This window comes from Dryobates pubescens, chromosome 26 (genome assembly GCF_014839835.1).
Source record: "Dryobates pubescens isolate bDryPub1 chromosome 26, bDryPub1.pri, whole genome shotgun sequence".
Lineage (NCBI taxonomy): Eukaryota > Metazoa > Chordata > Aves > Piciformes > Picidae > Dryobates > Dryobates pubescens.
Genome location: NC_071637.1, coordinates 14,140,524 through 14,163,098, shown reverse-complemented (window position 1 = coordinate 14,163,098; position 22,575 = coordinate 14,140,524). Strand labels below are relative to the sequence as shown.

General features: G+C 45.2%; 1 protein-coding gene across 1 annotated transcript in view; it reads right to left on the bottom strand.

Annotated features, from left to right (window-relative positions):
- Positions 1 to 12,302, bottom strand: part of PTPRT (protein tyrosine phosphatase receptor type T) — a 435,070-nt gene extending 422,768 nt beyond the window's left edge. Inside the window, exon 1 of the mRNA XM_054173729.1 lies at positions 12,032 to 12,302. Coding sequence (XP_054029704.1) covers positions 12,032 to 12,101 — 70 coding nt within the window. The 5' untranslated portion in view covers positions 12,102 to 12,302. The remainder of the gene's footprint in view (positions 1 to 12,031) is intronic.
- Between the last annotated feature and the right edge of the window lie 10,273 nt (positions 12,303 to 22,575).

Below are 22,575 nucleotides of genomic sequence, written 5' to 3'. Positions count from 1 at the left end.
GCAGGGACACCAGGGCTAGTGATGTCCCTGGTTGCTCAAGGCCTCATCCAACCTGGCCTTGAACACCTTCCAGGGAGGGGGCATCCATGATCTCCCTTGGCAACCTGTTCCAGTGTATCTCCACCCTCACTGGCAAGAATTACTTCCTAATCTCCAGTCCAAATCTGCCCTCTTCCAGATTAAAGCCATTCCTTCTCATCCCATCACTACAAGCCCTTATAAGAAGTCACTGACATACATTGACAATTAAGCTCTCCTCCTAGAGGTTTATTATTAAAATCCCCACAGGTTATGGAGAAGAAACATCAATAGTTTGATCTCTGTCCAAATCCATCTCTGGTTTATGTAAAGAAGCCAGAACAAGGCAATGGTTGACAGACTTTTACTGTCTTTAGTTACTGTGTCTTGTTTCTGATTATTTTAACATTTGAGCACATCCCACTCTTTAAAGACCTTCTATTCTTGCTATCCTGGTTTCACAGCAGTTCATTATAAGCTTACTCAGTGCAAAAGTTTAACTCTTTCCTTCCAACATCAATAAGGAATCTTTGTGCCATCCCCTGTACCAAGGAAGCACATGACAGGTAAATTATTACATGCACTAGATACTATCCAAGCACTCATTTTGGACAAATTCTGACAGGAATTGCACCTGGCAAGGAGGATAGGCTCCAAACTTATCTGTTCATACTACTTCTGTTGCTTCCTGCATACTTCAGGTCCTAAACATCTGCAAGTCACCCTCAAGTCAGAAGCCACTGGGAATTATACTAAGTGATCCAAGGAACTGCAGTGCTTCTCTCAATGAAAACCTCACTCATTTATTTAGCATTCTGTCAGCAACAGAAGACCATCAGCACAGAGCCTGTGGGGAGAGTAACACTTCTCTGCTTTCTTGCCATCAGGGTTCTTCACATCAACACAAGCATAGGAACCACTGGAAGGAAGAGAGAACTGCCAAATGATCCTCAAACACCACCAAGGCGTTGTTGAAAACTTACTTCTCAGCCATTTGGAGAAATAATTTTGTATTGTTGAGTGAAATCCAAAGTACCAGAGTATCATAAATGGATTGGGTTGGAAGGGACCCTCAAAGATCTTCTTATTCAACTCCACCTGAAGACAGCAGGGACACCTGCAACTAGATGAGGTTTCCCAGGGCCACACCAACTTTGACCATGAAATGTCTCCAGGGATGGGGCATCCACCACAGTATCACAGCATAACTGAGGTTGGAAGAGACCTCGAGGATCGAGTCCAACCTGTCTCCACAGACCTCATGACTAGACCATGGCACCAAGTGCCATGTCCAATCTCCTCTCTGGGCAACCTGTTCCAGTATTTCACTATCCTCACAGTAAAGAGCTTCCTCCAAATATCCAACCTAAATCTCCCCTGCTCCAATTTTAAAGCATTGCCCCTCATCCTGTCACTACAAGCTCTTCTAAACAGTCCCTCCCAAGTCTTCAGATACTGAAAAGCAGCTGTAAGGCCGACCCAGAGCCTTCTCTTCTCCAGGCTGAAAAGCTCCAATGCTTTCCACCTGGCTTTACAGGAGAGGTGCTTCAGCCCTCTGAAGACCTTTGTAGCCAGACACCCACTGCAGCTATACTCAGTGTGCTGATTCTTTGCACCAAATACGCACAGAGATGTTCATAAGCACATTACAGAACATTAAATGCTTCATAATAAAAGATGCAAAGCTGAGAGCTTATTTTCAAAGGGTTATTTTTGCTTGGTAGGTTCACTTAAGGACAATTAATTATACTTTCTTATTTTTGCAGGCTCTGGCCTTGGCAGTCTCCAGGGTTATCCCTGTGCCAGCAGAGACAGTGTGTTTGTTTATTTCCAGGCTTTCCGCTCCTCTGGTTATCTCTACCACGTGCTGCTATCTGTGAGCACATTCACCACCTCCCAGCTTTTAATCATGAAAATATATTTACTCTTCATCCAGGAGACCCTGTTGCTCACAGAACCTCGTTTCTTCAGGAAGCTGGAGCGGTGTTTGGACCACCCCTTTCACAGCAGAAATCCCTTTCCAACGTACACATAAGGCTCCCCACAAGATTTACTGAAACCCTATTATTTTCTACTAGATAATATGGATTATTTTTTTCCAATTCATGCTGGAATGTTTGAATCTCAAGAACTGCAGGGGAATGGCTCCGTTCAGAACAGCTCTTCCCCCACAAATCGATTTCAGATCACATTTGTGGAAACTTTTTAACTGGTCCTAGATTTCATTAAATCTTCCTCACACACAGAAATTAAATAGCGGGTCCAGTTCAACTAGGCAGCATCCAAGCAGTCAGCAGCATCCCTGGCAATAGCTCTCTGCATGCATTTGCAGGCAGGAGGAACATGAAATATCTGCCTGGCAAGCAAAGGGGCCAGCGCTGCCTCTCTACCTTTCACAGGCAGGACGCAAGCAGAGCGCTGCAGGCTGCCTCCAGAGATCCACTTGCCCTGAAGGGAATGAGTCAGTGCTGGCAATGAACAGCCAAACCACAGGAGAGCAGGAAGCCACCGATCTGAAAGTCAAATTTATCAGGACATTACATCCTGTTTAGTCAGAGCCAACAATGCCAGAAAAAGGTCTGCCTCAAACTGACACTGAGGTTGGGAAAAAAAATTAATTATTGAAGGGAAGGAGCAAAGATGAGCACTTGGCTTTAGGTTGCCACTGGACATAATGACTCCTGGACATTTAATTGGATTTGGCCACTGTGCAAAGCTGTGCATCACATCTGGGCTGCCTGGCACAGAATGTGAGGCAAGCCCAGCAATGCGCTTGGGAATCCAGACGGAGCTGCTATCCTGGTGAGCTACTCTTAGTGTCCACAGGGATGCACAGTGGTGCTTTTCAGAGGGCAAAGATCAAAGTCTTTTCCCTTTGCATGCCTACTCTTTTTCATTACTGATACAAAGTAAGCAGGAGCAGATCCCTGAACTAGGAGCTGAGCTGAAGTAACAAGAGTGAAAACTGCTTCAAGCGTGTTTTAGGCTCTCAAAATATTAGCAACTAGCAAATTCAATACATACCTTTTCTAAGTGACCAGGAACAGGCTGCTAGTCAATTCAAAATAAACCTATTGGTTTGGTTTGTGAAGAGATAGGCTCAACCAGCTGGAGAAAATGTTGCTGTGAAACTGGGGAAGGACAATAAAACCTAGGCAGTGCAGCCCATGGTTCGACCTAAAGACCAAACGCTGCAGGAACAAGCTGGCTAGAAATCACTTTGGCTGACAGTTAAGCTAAGAGGGAGGGAGATGACAGATGATGGCAGTGCCAGCCACCCTCCAAGCCTGCAAGCACCAGGAACAGCAGCCGATTTCTGAGCTTTATTTCATGTCTGCTTCCTCACAGTTTCCATCCTGTCAGGCTCCTCTTAGCTTTCATGTTTCTTTTCAGACTTGCTCCCTTCCTTTTCCTACTGCTATCATCTCATCATACTTGCCTTCCCATCACCTTCGCAGTAACTAACACCCCCCTCAAACATCAGCTGCCACCCTTGCTGCTCCATTTCTTCTGTTGTTCCTCTCTCATACAACTGCTAGATGAAAATGTTCTTCAGGGTACAAAAATGAGTCATTTGTGCCTCTGAAGCATTTAACACAGTTGGCTCTTCAGATGTTTACAGTAAAGCGATCTCATTAGGTTTAATAAACAATAAAGTGGAGGAAAAAAAAGGACTTTCTATTAAGGATGCTCAGTAGGAGAGATGGCTTGATACAGTGACAGACTGACAACTGTCTATCAAGTCCAGCATGAGAAGGAAGGCAATGAGCTCTCCTGCTCAGCCAGCTTACAAACACATTCAAGTTAAAAGCTAGAGACAGCAGGTACCCCTGCTAGTACAGAAGCCCAGGTACGTGCAGCTTTTGCAAGCAGGTGGGCTTGCGTGGGAAACCCTGGGAACAGCTCCTGAATGTGCATATTGGTGCTTTTCAGTTCTTAAGAACAAAGCAAGGAAAATTCTTGACACCAAGCCAATGCAGTCAAGTGTAGCATCACACATACACGTAACATACATCGGTTAGGAACCCCGCAAAGCTGAACAAGGGCAAGTGTAAGATCCTGCTCCTGGAGAGGTGAGTGCAGGTGAGCGACTGAATGGCTGGGAAGCAGCTCTGCAGAGAAGGACCTGGAATTGCTGGTGCACAAGTTCACCGCGAGCCAGCAATGGACAGGAGAGATCCAAACACAAGGGAAAAATTCTCTCCTGTGAGGCTGCTGGAGCCCTGGAGCAGGCTGCCCTGAGAGGTTGTGAAGTCTCCTTCTCTGGAGAGATTCCAAACCCACCTGATCGTTGTGATCCTGGGCAACCTGCTGTGGGTGACCCTGCTTTAGCAGAGGGCTTAGACTAGGTGATCCTCAGAGGTCCCTTTCAATTTGCCCCCTTCTGTGATATACACAGCCTCTTGTCTTAGGGTTTGGGGTTGGGTTTTTTCATTTGGTTATTTTTTATTTTATTCTTTTGTGTTAGTGTTAGTTTTGTTTGAATTGTGTTGGTTTTTTTAACATATATACACACACACACACTTCTTTCAGCCACACACCTCTGAAAAAAAACAACAACACAACACCAAAAAACCAAACAAGAACTATTTCCCTGAGAAACAACTGTTTGTGCTGGAAATACATTACACTTTCCAGATGCATCAACAACTGTTTCTTAAAGCACTGAATTCACACCTAGAAATGCAGAATAAGATTTGGGCTGCCAGCACACAAATGGGCACACATTGACAGCAAATCCCTCCTCTGGAGAAATGAACCACCTAGCACAGCAGCTTGCTATCTTGCTGACAGAAATGCTCTTCTGCTTATCCAGCAAATGCTGCTGCAGCTCCAATAAGTGTATTTCTAACTGAGGACAGACCCATCTATATAGCAGTCAAATGGCTTTAATGCCCTTCTTCCTCCCTGGCTTCATCTTCACACCCTACTTCTACTATGTGTACACATATATGTGTATATGCATGAGTACACACATACTCTGCCAAGCAATACTTTACCTTTCTTCAGTATCTTTCCAAATTAAAAAACCCCCTCACATGGTCCCAACACCATTTCCAGCTCCATGGTTTTTCATTAAGAAGACAACCTGAAACCACACTGCACACAACTGCTGTATTTGCCTCTTCAGGCCCTTCTATCCACCCCCCTCCATTATTGAGGGGCTGACCTTTGAGTCAATACTAAGAGAGTTCAGCAGTACTGGAGTTAAAAGCACAACACTGAAGAGCACCATTCCCAGTACAACATGAAGATCTACTTCTGCTCAGGCAGGTAGTGATGTTTTCGTTACATTCAAAGAGAGAGAAGGATTGATCCCCAATGTAAAAAATGGATAAACCCTGGATTAAGTTGTAATACTCTTGAAACTGTTGTTCTTTACAACATTGCAGAGTGAAACAGCCTCCTTAGCTGAATTAGCAGCCAAGAGCTGCTTCCCACCGATTTAACTACCCAGAAATAAAGCTGAGATTATGACAAGGATGTAAGTTAAGAAATATGGCAAACTCTCTTTCCTCTGTTAGGTGGGCTCTGCAGACATTTCAGCTAACAAAACAGGAGACAGGGGGATACTTGGAGTGCTTGTAGTACAAAGGAAACAGCACAGCTGAATCAAGGTTTGCGTAACCATAGGTTGCTCAGGCTGCAGCACCGATCTGTGCCCACACAATGTCATCAGCTGTCAAACCCCACAGCTCTGCTGCAAAATGAACTTAAAAAAAACACTAAACAACACACACCAAAAAAATACATCAAGGAACAAAAGCCAGATCCCATCCTCCCAAAATTCATAAGCAGCTCAATCATTCTTTAGCAACATGAGCTGCGCCACTTCAAACTGTGGCAGTATTCACCACGTCGGCTTCAACTCTCAGTCCCAGAGAGATCTAGCTGGAGAGAAGAAATCAAGTGGCTGGCCTTGGATTGATTTACAAGCACTAGGTTAAAAAAAACACCAAACAAACAAACCCAAGCAAGCAACAAACAAACAAGAAAAACAGAGCAGCACTAAGTAGGTTCACTCTTCATGGGTTTTCTTTTCCTATTTACCAGGCCTTGTTCACAAGTAGATATGTTTCTGTTCCCCCCAGATTACATCCTCTTTAACTGTAAGACTAAACATCACTTACAGTCTTCTGTCTCCAAAAGGTCCTTGTTTTATTGAACTGACTTATCAGCATTTAATTCTGGCATGTGCAATGCTCTGCCATCCAGATTGAAAAGTATCTGACATCTGAGCCACGCTGTGATAGATGAGGATGTATTTACTGGATATTAAAAAACAAGTGGGTCTGATTAAATGATGTATAGTCTGATTAAGGCATAGTAATTGTCTCCTCTACCATGAAGATATATGATCTTTAGAACTTGCAATAATGAACACTAGAAGTAATTGTTTGTTATATAATTATGAGTGTACAGAAAGGCAGGGCCAGGGTATGAGAAGTCCTTACAGATGCCATTGACAACGTTCACCACCTCTGTGTGTCCTCTCCTGCAGTGTGCATAGTTGTAGAATTCTTTTGGTTGGAAAAGAACTTTAAGATCGAGTCCAACCAACCATTCTCTAACTCTACCAAGGCTGGTGCTAAACCATGTCCCTTAACACTGCATCTCTGTATCTTTTAAACACCTCCAGGGATGGGGATTCAACCAACTCCCTGAGAAACCCGTTCCAGTGGTTGAGAACCCTTACAGGGAGGAGGTTTCACCTAATCTCCAACCAAAACCTCCCCTGGTGCAACTTCAGGCCATTTCCTCTAATCCTATCGCTTGTTTTTTTGGGAGAAGAGAACAATCCCCACCTCACTCAAACCTCCTTTCAGGCAGTTGTAGAGAGAGATCTCCCTTCAGCCTCCTATTCCTGAACTGAACAACCCCAGTTCCCTCAGCCACTCCTCAGAAGATCCACTCTCCAGACCCTTCAACACCTTTGCTTACTTTCTCTGGACCTGTTCTAGCACCTCAGTATCTTTCTTGTTGGGTTGCTCTTTTCCTCTAGGTTTATCTTGAAGGAGTAGGAAACAAGTGGCATTCAAAAGTAAAAGGTAACAGGGATGGGAAGGCAGTAGGTCAGGAGTACAGATTTTCAAGTAGGTAACATTTCCCCCCAAAAGCAGGTATCATCTAAGCAGACCAATATCCAAGTAGCACTAACAGGCACAGACAGGGAGAGAACCATCTGAAGAAAAATTAGAGAACTAAGAAATGTGAGTGGTAGTGGAAGAAAGTGATTCTTGGCCAAATACACTGGCATAAATGAGCCAAGTAACACTGCTCCATAAAGTGTTCAAGAAATACCATAAAAGCCAAGTATACCACATTCATCTCAAGAATGATACCACAGAGCCAAGAAATGTCAAGCCAGCAGCTGTTCTTTGTGGCAGTAGAGCCCTCTGGCACTCAGGCAGTGGTGAGCACAGGAGGTTTCTTGCATCACAGCAGGAAATCTGGACTACAGCTTGGGTCAGTTTCTAACAGCAGGTGAGCCCTGTATGCTGCTGCTGCTTAAAACACCTGCAAGGAAGATCTCAACTATGACTGCACCTGCAAGCACGTTTTAGAAGCTTTGTTACATGTTTTTATCTATGCATTGCAAGACAGCAAGGAAACAGACTGAAGCAGCTTCCACACACAAAAAAACTAAACTCTAAAGGACATATGCTTTATATAGCCAGCCACACACCCTCTTGCTGCTCCTCACCCAAACATCGCAGGAGTTTTTAGGAATGCTAACCAGGCTTCAGCATCTCTATGGCAAAACACAGCTCACGTTACTGAGCAAAGCCATACATACACCTTGGGGAGGTGAATTTCAGATGACAGTGTCCATTTTATAGACATCATTTTACCAGGGCCATGTCAGTCTCAGATTTGTTCATTGCCAAAATACATAAGCTCCAGTGCTAATGCTGCACACCTCTCCATTCCACATTCAGTACTTTCAAGCACAAAAGTTGCCAATACACATTTGTTTACCTCATGTAAAAAATTACAAAGAAAATTACCAGAGGCATAAAACAACTATTGTGATAAATAATGAGCTTAAGGGAAAAAAAAAAAACCAACACAGCAAAACCAAAAAAAAACCCTAACAAAACACACAGAGCAAGAATCAGACACTGATTCTTCTGTGCTGAATGTTATTCAAAAGAAGGATTGTCAGTGCAATGCTGAACAGATCAATTTATTTCCTTTTCTTCTCCCCAGTTAACTGGATTTTATATCCAAAAGTAATCATTCCTATAAGAAACAACCCCTGTCCATATCTTTTGAGGTTCACAAAGCCTCAGACCTACATCTTTACACTATTTTGGTTTCCATGGTAACAGATGATGGTGCCTTCTAAAAAATGCTGTAATATTCTCCAGTAAGTGTCCCAAATCATTCTCATAATATTAATGAAAACCAGAGCACATGGGCCTGCACACAGAGCAGAGCTGACTGAAAAAGCACAATTAAATGAGAAAAGCAGAGCCGAGGGACTTTCTGAAGGGCTGGATTGTGACAAAAAAGGGATCTGCATTTATAAAAGAGAAAGATGATCACTCAGAGATTCATAATCACCTTAATGCACACAGTGACCTTTCCCTGCCGCTGCCGAAACAGGCAGCTTCACAACATCCACCTTTTTAATAGTAATTGTTTATGTATTAGAAAACAAATCAAGCCAGCCAGGAATGAAAAATAAAGTTGAATTGTTGCGCTAACAGCTCCCCAGAGGGAGTGAAAAGTGATTATTGAGTTAAATGGCTGCATTGTTAACAATTGCCACACAGAGTGGCTTGCTCAGAAAGATCCGTTTTTCACTGCCAATTTACTGACAGCAAAAGCTGTGAGCAAATGAACTCCTAGCAAACGACTTAATCTTCCCCCCCAAAAAAATTCCTTGCAGTTTGCTTCCTTTTCATCTTCCCTGGACAGACCATGTATAATCAGCTATCCGTTGCCATAACTTTATGATGTGGCAGCAGCCTTTGCAAGCAGCACAGCTACTTGTGCAAACATTCCAGAGCTCTGCCATAGCGAAATAGGGAGCAGCATAGAGGAGGAAAAAAAAAATAATTAAAGCAAACGCTGACATCAGAGGGAAAAAATAAGTGTCAGAGCAATCTGGTGTTCAGGTGATCAGTCCCAATATAAACCCACTGTCCTACTTTCCCCCTTAAACGCTTTTTCACAGCTACAAATTACTTTAATCCCTGCTAAAAACGCACACGCACGAAACAGACCATGGCGAAGCACACAGCAACTGCAGGACTCCTCCACGTATTTGGTGGGAGAAAAATTGCACACAGGCTTTAAGGGGAGGTGGGGGGGGAATAAATAAATAATAAAAGCAGCAACTTCCCACTAAGGAAAGTTCCTCAATTGCTGAAACCCTGAGAGAAGCAGTAATGACTAGAGTGACCTAGGGTTACTTCTGTCTCTCCTATGGGAACGTAGAGCAATTCAATTCACAGCTGATCCTATGCTAAGGAAAAGTTTAGCGGCTCCATATAAAAAAACAGAAATAGAGAAACAAATGCAGAGACTGCAGCAACTGAAAGTAATTGGCTGGGGAGAAAGTGGTACACATGCAATGCAGAATTACACAGAGAAGGAAGTGTTAACCAGCTCCCTCACGCTGAAACTAGGTATTCCAGGAAGAAGCCATCAGCATTCCGCTGTTGCTTCGTAGTAGTCCTAGTTTTATACACCGTGGATGCGAAGCAGCAGCAGCTGTGCAAGTTGGGTAGGAACTGAATACCATTTTGTCTCGACTTGTGTCTTTCCTACTCCTCAGCTCAATTATCATAGAAGAAAAGAAATCAAACCCAACAACAACACGCAGCCGACTTCTTGCACAGTGATTTTTGGGGATGTTTAACAAAAGGCTGCTGAATAAACACATTAGGCATTGAAAAAATTCAATCAGGAGAGAGGAGGAATTTGCATCCTAATAGTTATGGAGACAGCACCACCTGATGGAAGATTCGAAAGCGCACAGATGGCTTTAACTGGAGTCTCCAAACTTCGCTGGCGTTTGAGGCACGAAGTGCTGCTGAAAAACTCCGCTTTTTACCATCAAAAAACCAACAAACACACAAACAAAAACCACAACCCACATTTTTAATCAGCCATCGTTTCCGAGTCCTGTCGGTTACACTTCACGCCAAATATATAGAGAGGAGAAAATTTTCCTTTGACTTCAGTAATAGAAGTGCCTCAGAAACCATTATCTCTTAGAATGAGCTCTTCTTACTGTGGTAAGAAACACACTAAAATAGGAGGTGGAAAGAGGTACTGCTGATTAGAAAGCCTCCAGGTCACTACTGCCACTGGATTGATTATTTAGAGAAAACAATTGACTTTTTGAAAGTAACAAAAACATCAGGCTAAGCCCCACCTGTGCATGTTTAGCTCACGTTATGTTCTTATTTCCCTTAAATATCTTCTGCCCTCTTAGAAGTTTGCCATCCTCACAGAACACACTTCTTTCTACGCATCTGGCTAAGTGATTCATTAAACACCAAGGACCTCATCTCAATTGATATGACAAATGTCGAGAACACGAAAACACAGTTGGAATAGGAAGCAAAAAGAGAGCTCCACACGTTGCTTACTCAAGGAAGCAGCTATTTAACTAGGTTAGATTTCCCAGCCTTTCCAATAAATCTGCGGGTCTGTGCAGTTGCCTAGCAATGTAAACACGATACCGTGGTGGTATCAAACCATGGGATTGATTACAACATTCACTTCACCAGGGCTCTCTTCTGCCTGCCTGGCCCTTCACACTCGAAACTTTCTTCTGAGCCACCTCGCACCACAAAAGATGAGTTCAAAGGACATGCTGTGCTCTGGCTGCACACTCAGCAGCTCCTACACTCTTCACAATTTGTGTTGGAAAGAAGCAAGACAAAGTCTTCTGAGCTCTTAGTCTTAAATAAGGAAAATCTCCCAGTTTGAGATGAACTAAACTGAGGTGCTGTGGAAGTACGAAACCAACTCACAAGCACCGAAAATCAGCCCAACATTAGTCAATGCTGAATAACAAATCTTGACTTGTCTTAGATAGGTGGGGAATTGATTTAAAAACAAATTAGAAAGCTAAACATATGAAGTCTAAAAGTTACAACTGATTGTTTCTTAACATACAGAAAGTAAATATTTTATTATAATACCCAAGAGAAAAAAAACACGAGACCACACGTCTGTTTTACCGACAAAATAGCACAAGAGGACAAAAGCGACTCTATAAGCACCTGTCGTCTTCAAATAATTCAAACTATGCCTAAAAGAAACTTGTAGGAGAAGGGAAATAACCGGCTACTATTAATGTACACATGCCAGGGAGCAAAGTATTCCTTAACCTCAGAGTGACAGGGAAAGAGACAACTGGGAAGGAGCCAGCCCAAGCAGCTGAGCCCCCCTAAGAAAGTTACTTGAGCTGCGAGATACAAGGGCAGAAAAAAAGCTTTCCGACCGCTGCCCCGAAGCCCCTCGCCTAGGGACCGGCCGCGGTCTCCCCGCGCTGCGCAGCCTTCAGGGGCAAGCTCCAACCGCCGACTCGGGGAGGCTGTTCCCCCCACAAAAAGGTCGCAAACACCTTGAATGTAAGAACAAAACCACTGCTTTCATCTCCTAGTGCACACAACTTTTCGAGGAGCTAAACTCCCCAGTCCCAAACCCTGACACCGTTGTCACAGCCCTGGCAGGACCCGACAATAACAACCATCCCCGATAGCCCAGGGTGGGCTTCGAGTCACGGCCCCGCTGCGCATACCGACTTCTAACCAGCCCGCTCCTTCCCCACCGACCAGCTACCTCCGAACGACTTTTCCATCCCTGCCAAGATCCAGAGCTTGCACAGGGAGCTCCGTGCCAGGCCAATAGGCTGAGGAGAGATGAAACGAAGAGTTCGGGGTACCAGGCAGCGTGCCCTAGAGCTGGCTGCCCCGCAGCTAGGGGTACCCCGGGAAAACCGGGCAAAGAGCGCCGAGGAGCAGCGGAGAGTCCGGGCGGCACTCACCTGGGAAGAGCTGTCCCTCCACCCTGGGCAAGAGCTGCAGGAGAAAGAGGATCGCAGCGACGCCGGTCATCCTTCCTTCCTTTCCCCGGAGTTCACCTGCCCTCCCCGCTGCCGCGGTGCCGCTGCCTCCCTGCAAATATTCCCCGCATTGGTGGCTCGGGCGCGGCAGCGGCCCCGGCAGCTCAGCCGGAGCCGCGGTGCTGCTCGGAGGAGCCGCCGAAGTGGCGGCGGGAGGCGCGGAAGGCGGGCGGGAAGCTCCCCCCGAGCCCGGCGCCGGCCGCGCCCGCGCAGAGCCGGCCCCGCTGCCCCGCCGCGGCGGGGGCACCAGCTTCGGCCCCCTCCCTCCTCTCCACGCACCGAAGAAGGCGGCTGCGCTGGGGGGCGGGCTGGGGGTTTGTTAATGCCGGTTGCAGCCCAGCCGCGCACACACACACACAAATCTCTACCGGTGGCAGCTAAAGTGCAGCTCCGTGCCAGCAAATCGGGGCTTGCTGCCCTGATCCAGCGGAGAGGGAGGGGAAATGCAGGGATTGCGTTAACCGGCGGACGGGGATCGCGGCTGAGAGCAGTGCGGGGATGGGAAGGGAAGAAGCGACCCTCTGCTACAGCCCGGCGGGTCTCATCAGGAGGTCCTTTGTTCGAGCAGCTTTGGGGCGTTTGCTGCTAGAAACGGGCATTTTCATGATTTATTCACTTTACTTTCGCGAGAGTTAACGGCTGGGTACCGGATCACACCGTGCGCCACTCCACTCCCCCGCTTCACACACAGACACCATCGCAAACAAGTCTGATGTTTGCTTTTCACCGGCAACTTTAACCAAAAATCTACGTCTCATTTTAAAACATGGCACAAGATAGGAGCCATATCAATACCAATCAACCACCTGAGCTCGAATTCGCACAGGGAAGGGAGAGTGGGGACCACCCGGGCAAACTCCTCTTTAATCACCTCCACACCCGAGGAGGGCTCCGAGCCGGGGACTCGACTGGTCAGGAAAAATTCCAGCAGTGCTGGGCACGCTCCCACCGCGAACACTTCAGGTTTAATAGCGCACCGATTCCTCATCACACGCGATACAGCCCTTCGTGTCACCCAAACCCCCCCTTTCGACCCTCTCCATGGTTCTTCCCCGCTCCCCCCGCTCCCCCAGCCCAGCGCCGCGGCGGGCCGGCCCGCAGGGGGGGGTGTTGCACCGGCCGTGGCTGCCACCGCTTCCCGCATCCCTGCTTCCCACCGAGCCCACCGCGGTTGGGGCGGGTGGTGCCGCACTGAGCCTGTCGGATCGCAGGAGGCAGCCGGCAGAACGCAGACCAGCAGCGCAGCTCGCCAGCGGGGAGAGCTCTTCCTTGTGTTTTTTAACCAGAGGTTTTTTTGGGGCTCTGTCCCAAAGCAGGAGAAGAACAGTTTACATTTGCACCTCAAACGAACTAGCCTTCATTTCACATGAAATACGTGAGAGTTCCAAAGATTTAACTCGCACAAAGTATCAATATGAGCAAGGCGCTGGAAGCCCTCTGCTGCTGAGGCCGGGCTGTGAGAGGTGGGGCTGTTCAGCCTGAGGAAGAGAAGGTTCTAGTGAGACCTTCTGGTGGCTTTTCAGTGCTGAAAGGGGCTGATTAGAAAGCTGGGGACAGAGGTTTTAGTAGGTTCTGTTGTGACAAGACAAGGGGGGGATGGTATGAAACTAAAAGGGGGAGACTCAGACTAGATAGAAGGAAGAAATCTTTTACACTGAAGGTGGTGAGACCCTGGCCCAGGTTGCCCAAAAAGGTGGTAGATGTCCCATCCCTTCCCTGGAATCATTCCAGGTCAGGTTGTTTGGGGTTCTGCAGAACATGCTCTTTGCACATGCAGGAAGTTAGATGATCTTTAAGGTTCTTTCCAACCCAAACCATTCTGTGATAGAATTTTCTCATAGGGCTCTGGTCATTAGGACCCATTCTGACACCATCCTACCTGGAACAGATTTTTGCCTCTGTGAAGTCATCTCAGATAGCAATGAAGCAGCCCACTCCTGTGCCAGTGCACGTGGGCAGAGCAGCCTGGGCAGTGGAGCCATGCCACGCTGAAGGCAGCTTGGACAGAGCAGTCACCTGTAATTAGAGAGAGGATATCTGCTTGTAAACGCCAAACACAGATCCAGCTGCTGCCCTTAACCAGCTCACATTCCATGAGTGAAAAAGACAAAAAAAGCTGGTGTTTATCAAGTGAGTAGGCTTGTGGGTTTAGCTCTGAAGGGCCAAGCTTGACCTTTTTATGTCACCATTGGAGAATTTCACATTGCAACCTTTGTCTGGTCAAGCTAGGGCGCTATCCTGCTAGCCAAGGGACTGAGCATCAGTCTGCAGCTGAAGCTTATATCCCTTAGTAGTATTCAGAGCCCTAACCATGGATGAGTTCGAGAGGTTCTCATGTCTCAAAACCAAATCCCCCCACAGTCCAAAAAAGCCCTCCAGCTGATGAAGTGTCCTTTCTAAATGATGGCTTGCCATTATCTTTTGTGGAGTATAAGGACAATCACAAACAAGTATACAAAAGGAGGTAAAGCACAGAACAGCAAGGAGAAAGAAAACATCTCTTAAGTAACCTGGTAGGCAGCAGGAAGGATCCAGCCAGCAAAATAAGTGCAGTTAATAGGTACAGTCAGAAACTGCTGGAATAATTCTGTATCAATGCACATTGCTTGGACAATAACAACACAGAACCTTGAGACACAGAAGTGGTGCTGGAAAGAAGAAAACAGTTGCAAACAAGCTGTAGAAAAGTAGCCCTAAATCAAGTGATGACCAGTTGTTTCCATACAAATGAGTGAAGAAACAAACCCAAATCTGGAATTTATGTCCAGAATTTGCAAGATTTGCCAAGGTAAGTGATTTATTGTGGTCCAAGGAGTTTAGGGAGTGGAAAGAAGAGAAGTTCAATTCATCTTTCAATAAAAGTGGTCAACCCAACTTCCTAAAACCAAGAGGAACACCCCACAACCCACATGCTTTTTAAAAACATCTTTTTCTGCAATTCTACAGGATTCTTTGGTGCTGCCACCAACATGACTGTCACTCAACTACCTGAGTACAGGCAGGTTCCGAGAGATACAGGAGAAACTTTGTTCCATGTACATGGCACCACACACCCAGTGGATGCATAGAGAGAACCTCACCTTTGAGAATCATAGAGTGCCAGGTTGGAAGGGACCCCAATGATCATCAGGTCCAACCTTTTCAGGTGATAGTGTAGATTAAGTGAGATTGCCCAGCACCCTGTCAAGATGAGTCTTTAAACTGACCAATGTAGGTAAATCCACATCACTGACTGAGGGGAAGTTCAGTACACATCAAGATCTGTCTGATCCAACATAGACAATAACTTTTTCTGCCCCAGGGCAAGCAGTATGTGTATACTTAGAAATACACACCTGATTTGCAGCTGTCATTATTTAGAATATAATAGAATAAGGTTGGAAAATACCTCAGAGATCATCGAGTCCAACCTATCACCCAAGACCATCTAATCAACTAAACCATGGCACCAAGCACCCCATCCAGTCTCTTCCTAAACAACTCCAGTGATGGTGACTCCACCACCTCCCTGGGCAGCACATCCCAATGGCCAATGCCTGTTTCTGTGAAGAATTTCTTCCTAACATCCAGCCTAAACCTCCCCTGGCGCAGCTTGAGACTGTCACAGGTTGCTACGGAGAAGAGACCAACCCCCACCTGGCTACAACCTCCCTTCAGGTAGTTGCAGAGAGCAATAAGGTCTCCCCTGAGCTTCCTCTTCTCCAGGCTAAGCAACCCCAGCTCCCTCAGCCTCTTCTCCTAGGGCTTGTGCTCCAAACCACTCACCAGCTTTATTGCCCTTCTCTAGACATGTTCCAGCAACTCAACATCCAACATAGTCAACTAGTTTTTCTGCCCCCGGGCAAGCAGTACGTGTATACTTAGGAATACACACCTGATTTGCAGCTGTCATTATAGGTTTCATCATTCATATAGGCTTGCAGGTTTCATTTCTATTCTGCAGTATCTTCTTAATGATTTGGTCAACAGCAGTCATGGGTGAAAGTTGTAGGAAAAGCTGAAAGGGCAGATTAATGTTTCCACTTCCATTGTGCATCTAGAACGTGATCTGTTCAATTTGTATTGCCACAGGTGGGAGAGAGGAGGTTAAAGCAAGGAAACAATACCATCTGCCATTTTGATATCACTTGCAGCTTCACCCATCTGTCCTGTTGGTTTTTATTATTGGAAATAAGACTGTCTCCAGCACTGGTTCCAGTTCTCCATATTTACAGATGTACATGTGCACATACACTCCACCCCTATGGAGAAAAGAAACTCATCCAACAGCTGGGTTAATAGTAGATCAACTCAGTGAGTATTAGGGAGATGACCTCTGCCCAGGTGCCTCTACACTTTAAGCAGTACCTGGTCTATTTTTCCACTGCCACCAAGTTATCAGCACATTTGCAGGTAGTTATGGGCACAAATACAGATATCAGCTGCTTTTTGAAATCTGATTAGACCATGAAGTCATTAATCACTGTCAGACATTGCCATTGCTCTCTTATTCATCATCCTTCTTAATAAGTTTCTTCCTTTCTGAAGAAAAAAAAATAAACCCCAACAAACCACTAGCTACCAGCCATCAATTATTTAGAAACACAAGTTCACCTTTACACTTGAACCCAGTGACACTTTCCAGGAAAGTCCTAAAAGGCCTGGATCTAGGAGTATTTCCCCAATACTGCATCATGGAAAGGCAATCTATTTGTACCACAGGAAGACACAGGCAAGTAGGAAGTTACAGCAAAGCTGCAACACTGAAATAGGCTGAAAAAAGTCAAACAGCCCAACAGTCCTTCTCCATTAACAGTGAATTCTGAGCTGAAACACTTCATCTTCCTGAACAGCAGAATACAGGTCAGAGCAATCTGGTGAGAGTCTTTCTAAAGCAAACCCACAATCTTTCATGGTTGTAGCTCAATTTGTAGCTAACAATTAATGAAGCTGTAGAGACAGCTGTAATACACAATATTACCTTTGTCTACCTGTACCTTACTCTACCTTGTGCTCCTTCAAAAAGGCTGAGCAGCAGAAGAGGCAGCACCTGGCTCTTCATGCTGGTTGCTGACTCAAGGCAGATGAAACCCTGTACTGGGAGAGGGGATATTCCCTTTGGAAAACACCTGAACACACTCAGTGGAGAAAGCTCCTCATGTGCAGGTTTGAGGTGCCAGAGACAGAAAAATCAGACCCAGCTAAATAAGAGAGCCTGCATCAGCAGCACAGCCATGGAGACTGCAGAGCAGACCAAGAGCCTTGGAGGGAACAGAGGCTTTTCCTAAGCACCCAGAATAGATGCTGCAGTGTTTGCAGAAAGCCACTGTGGGTGTTCGAAAGCAAACCTGAAGGACAAGGCTGACCCTGAAAGAATGGGGTGAGCAGAGGGGAACTTGCTTAGCCAACCTTTTGTTTGCATTCAATATTTTTTAGATCACTCAGCTTTTACTGTTTTAGAAAGTTCCCAGTTCTAGCAGTGCTGGCTGTACTTATTATCAAGATAAAGAACAAAAGCAAGGAATGTTAGAGTCATTACTGCCATCTTCTGACTCAGTAGTACCTTGAACATCTCTCTCACCATGAAATACTTTCCCACTAATTCTATTATAGTTTCTTTGCTGTTTCCAAAGCACAGAACATGTGTAACTCAGTTTTTACCTGGGGTTCATCACTTGTGTGCCATGATATCTGCCAAGCACTAGTCCTTGACCCTGCTCACCCTTCTCATTAAAAGATTCTAAGCAAGCTTTGCTCAATATAAAATTTTATGAAATAATTTTATCAAACAGGGATCTGATCACATCTATAATGTACTTTGTATCCTGGGCTGCAGCAAGAGCAGTGTGGCCAGGAGGGCAAGTGAGGGGGTTCTGCCCCTTTACGCTGCTCTTGTGAGACCCTACCTTGAATACTGCATCCAGTTCTGGTGTTCCTGTCCTAAGAAGGACACAGAGCTGTAGGAGCAAGTCCAAATGATGGCCATGAAGATGATCCAAGGCTTGGAGCATTTCTGCTGTGAGGATAGGCTGAGGGAGCTGGGGTTGTTCAGCCTAGAGAAGAGAAGACTCCAGGGGGGACCTCACAAATGCCTTCCAACACCTGAAGGGAGCCTACAGGAAGGCTGTCCTAGAGATAGGACAAGGGGGGATGGTTTGAATCTGAGGGACAGCAAGGTTAGACTGGATCTGAGGGAGAAGTTCTTCAGTATGAGGGTGGTGCATTCCAGTTAAAGACTACTCCAAGCCCAGTTTCTGGAGCAGGCAGTAGCATGAGCTCTGCTTTAATGAATATTTCTGCAGATTTGTGGTTGAGGCACTTCAGGGTCACTTAGATTGAGAAAAATGATCATGCAAAGAGAACACAAATGTAACTTTCCAGCTTCTGGGAGCTTTTCCCCATCTCTATTTGCAAAGGCAGAGCACACTCACTGCTGTAACAGAAGGAAGTGGCAGAACAAGAATGAATGCATTAGAACCTCTGGATGAAAGTATTTTTTTTACCTCCTAATCACAGTATGTTTATCCTCTCTCATTAATATTTTTCTTTCAGGAAGGTAGAAGCTCAGCCTACGACCTGGTGTTTCAGCTTCACATCCAAATATGAGAAGAAGCCATCCCTCCACTAAAGAAATATGAAGGGTGATCATAAGAATGCTTGACTTACTGCATCACACCAAACTCGGAAGTAAATCTGTTTAACTTGTGACCACTGAAGTGATTATTAAGCTATGCAATGCAAGCTCTACATAGAATGGTTTGAGCTGGAAAGGACCTTTAAAAGTTCATCTACTCCATCTATTTCTGTGGTATCTTTTTCTCCTTATCTTCTCTTGATTTTTAGGGGTAGAAGAATTAAAAAAACCCCACTCTGGCAAGTTTAACTCTGGCTAGCATATCTGAAAGGAATTTTTTCCCCCTCCAATACATCAAACTCAGTATGACAAATCACAGCCAGTTCTTTCACTGCCTCACTGTCTTCCATCCAAGAAATTGCAGAATCCTAATTTGAAAGTTAAGATTCCACAAGGCACATTTCACAATTCTCAACTCAGATAACATCCCCCCCTCCAAAAGAAAAAAAATCAGTAAAAACTGTTTAAGTTAACCAGTGATGAATGGAGGTCAGCAAAGAGTGCTCCCAACAGCTCCTTTAGAATAGAATAGAATAAACCAGGTTGGAAGAGACCTTCAGGATCCAACCTATTAGGTCCAACCTATTATCCAACCCACCTAATCAACTAAACCACACAACCAAACATCCTATCAAGTCTCCTCCTAAGCACCTCCAATGATGGTGATTCCACCACCTCCCTGGGCAGCACATTCCAATGGGCAGTCACTCTCTCTGGGAAGAATTTCTTCCTAACCTCCAGCCTAAACCTCCCCTGGTGCAGCTTGGGACTGTGTCCTCTTGTGCTGGTTGCCTGGGAGAAAGACCAACCTCCACCTGTCCACAACTTCCCTTCAGGTAGTTGGAAAGAGCAGTAAGGTCTCCCTTGAGCCTCCTCTTCTCCAGGCTAAGCAACCCCAGCTCCCTCAGCCTCTCCTCATAGGGCTTGTGTTCCAAACCCCTCACCAACTTTGTTGCCATCCAACTCAAAACCCACAGTTTGTCAGCATGGGAAACCCAAGAAACTTCTAGCCTATGAACCTGCAGCAGGTTTTGAAGATAGAAGTAGCATCTTTGTCACTGTGTGGATGTACCCCAGAGGTGATCAATGGAAGAAGTTCTTTAGGAGGAGAAAGGCCTAGATCGTTAGTGAAAGATGGAAATCATTTCAAAAGTAAACCAGTTATGTTAAAATTTAGGATGATGTGCTCAGCCATAAATGGTTCACTTCTTGTCATGAGTTGTACCTGAGGGATTTGAGCCCACATAAGGGTAGCAGCTTAGTGTTCACAGGAGGTGTGAGCCTTTCCTCCTGCACAGCATGCTAAGCACCAGCCCCAGCAATATGCCAATGAATTGTGACTAAGGAGTCACATCCATTACATACTCATTCAGGAAAGTGGAGAAGAGTACAGAACAGCACACAGAAAACTTGCAAATTCTAGAGCACCTGTTTAATGGATTGCTCATGAAACTCATCTAATAAAATCCACAGAGAAATTTATAAGCTAACACAACAACAGGAAGTATTTTTTGTTGGGAATTTACTGGAGCACCACAGCTAGGCATAAATGTTATCAAGTATTTGGAAAATATAGAGCACCATAAAGAAATAATCAGAGTTGCTGTATCCTCATTCTTCCCTCCTCAAGAAATATCACTTCATCCCTTTAAGAGACATAAGTATCCATCAGGGTTCATTAAGGCCATGGTTTCCTCTCAGCGGTGCAGCACTGTGTCATTAGCAGCATGAGCAGAAGAGGCAGGAACACAGCACCGTGCAGCAGAGCTTTATTAGCTTTGGAAACAAAGGAATTTTTTTTTTTCCTTATGCCAGTGTGGTGCTAGAGACAAAGGACCTGTAAGAAACTCAAAAACTCCACCCACCTTTTCCTGAACTAATTTATTCAACTTCACAGTATCACAGTATAACTAAGGTTGGAAGAGACCCCAAGGATCATCAAGTCCAACCTGTCTCCACAGACCTCACGACCAGACCATGGCACCAAGTGCCACATCCAATCTCCTCTTGAACACCTCCAGGGACTGTGACTCCACCACCTCCCTGGGCAGCACATTCCAATGACAAATTACTTGCTCAGTGAAGAACTTTCTCCTCACTTCGAGTCTAAACCTCCCCTGGCACAGCTTGAGACTGTGACAACTCCTTTGACCATCCCACCTCTTGCACAACACATCTAAAGCTGTTCAGACCATCACTCAAAATTAGCAACAAAGGCACAAGGTCGCACTTGCCTACATTTTCCATGGTATGGTTCTTGATATCCCCTATCCAAGGGCCTGAAACCCTCCAGAGCAACCACATTTACCAAAACACTCTAGTCTTGATGTTCAAGTGGCCAGCTTGCTTTGGACACAGACCAAAACAGACCCCAGGCCTGAAGGATACAAACAAGGACACCTTATATTTCCTTTAAACTTCCCCTTGATGTTCTTCTGCAGGTTGCAATTTGGGCTTCCACGGTCACCCCGTTCAACAGATGCAAGTCACCATACAGCAAGGACTTGCTTTCCTGTGCTAGCCTGTATTCCCACTGAATTCCTGTCACTTCTAAATTTAGCTTTTAAAAATAAAGCCAAGTAGCTGTATACAGCTGGCCAAAGTCAAGGAGTGTCCCTTGACCTGGCAGATCAATGAATATGGACTAGCATCACCTATTGCTCCCAGTCCAATAAAAGGTTTTTATACTTTGAGACTGGACTTCAAAAAAAATACTGTTGAGAGCTGCCCATTTCAGATAAGTGAATACATTTGGCTTTGCAGCTTCTGAAATAATCAAATAGAGTGTCTTTGTCTTGGAAAGTGCTTGCAAAGCAATCAAGAACTGACATGATAACCAAATGTTTCTCTAATAGCAATTATGATTCTTGGGGGGAAAAAAGCATTCCTCTAACACTAATTTATTTTCTACTTGAAAGCAAATCTTGCTAGTTATTAGATATTCTCCTTGCTATCACTATCAGTAAATTATTAAACAGCTGACCAGGCTTTGTTTTAAAATGATTCTCTTATGAAGCTCCCTGATATATTTACCATGAATACTGAATGATCTGGAGGCCTCTGAGGGCCCACGAATGATTTCTATTTACCACCTTTAGCAAAAAGCCTGTGTAATTAGCAGCAGGGATTTCACTTGAATCACAGTTACTGATGAGATTTCCAGCTCACTCACTTAGGGTCTCAAAAATAATAATAATAAAAAGACCCAGACCCAACCCAACCCCCCACCCCCCCCACCCCGAACAACCAACACCACAAAAGCTCTCTTTTGATGGAAGAAAACATTTTAGCCTGGGAAGTTAAGTGGCTACGCACTCAGAGATGTGTGAGGAATCAGTCTCCTGCCAGGAAGGTGGCAAGGATCTCTGTACCCAAAAGCTTCAGCTTTGGTAGCTAATAGAAGAGAGAGTTTTACAGAGTTTGCTACAAAAGCATCTAACCTAATTTTCAGCCCTCCTGCTACGAGGCTGTACAGCTTTCGTACTCCCACACTTAAACTAAGAGCACAAATTCTTCTGGTTATGTACATGTCATGTGGGCATACCTAAACTTTTTAAGCTTCTTTTTTTTTCCTGCTAATATCCTTTTTATGTGCATTCAAGCACCTACCCTGCCAAACAGAGCAGCATCGTTATCTCCACTTCACAGATGGAAAACAGACAGAGAGGTCAAGTTCTCCCAACACACTAAAGAGGTACATAGCAGGACTAGGATTAAAACCTGTAATTATTGCAGCATTATTACAGCTTTATCAGTATCCTTATGGCCCACAAGCAGGCAAACAAAAAATAAGGACTGAAGGCAAAGCAAGCAGGCACAGTTTCTTTCCAAGAGCCCAGCTTTTGGGTAAGTT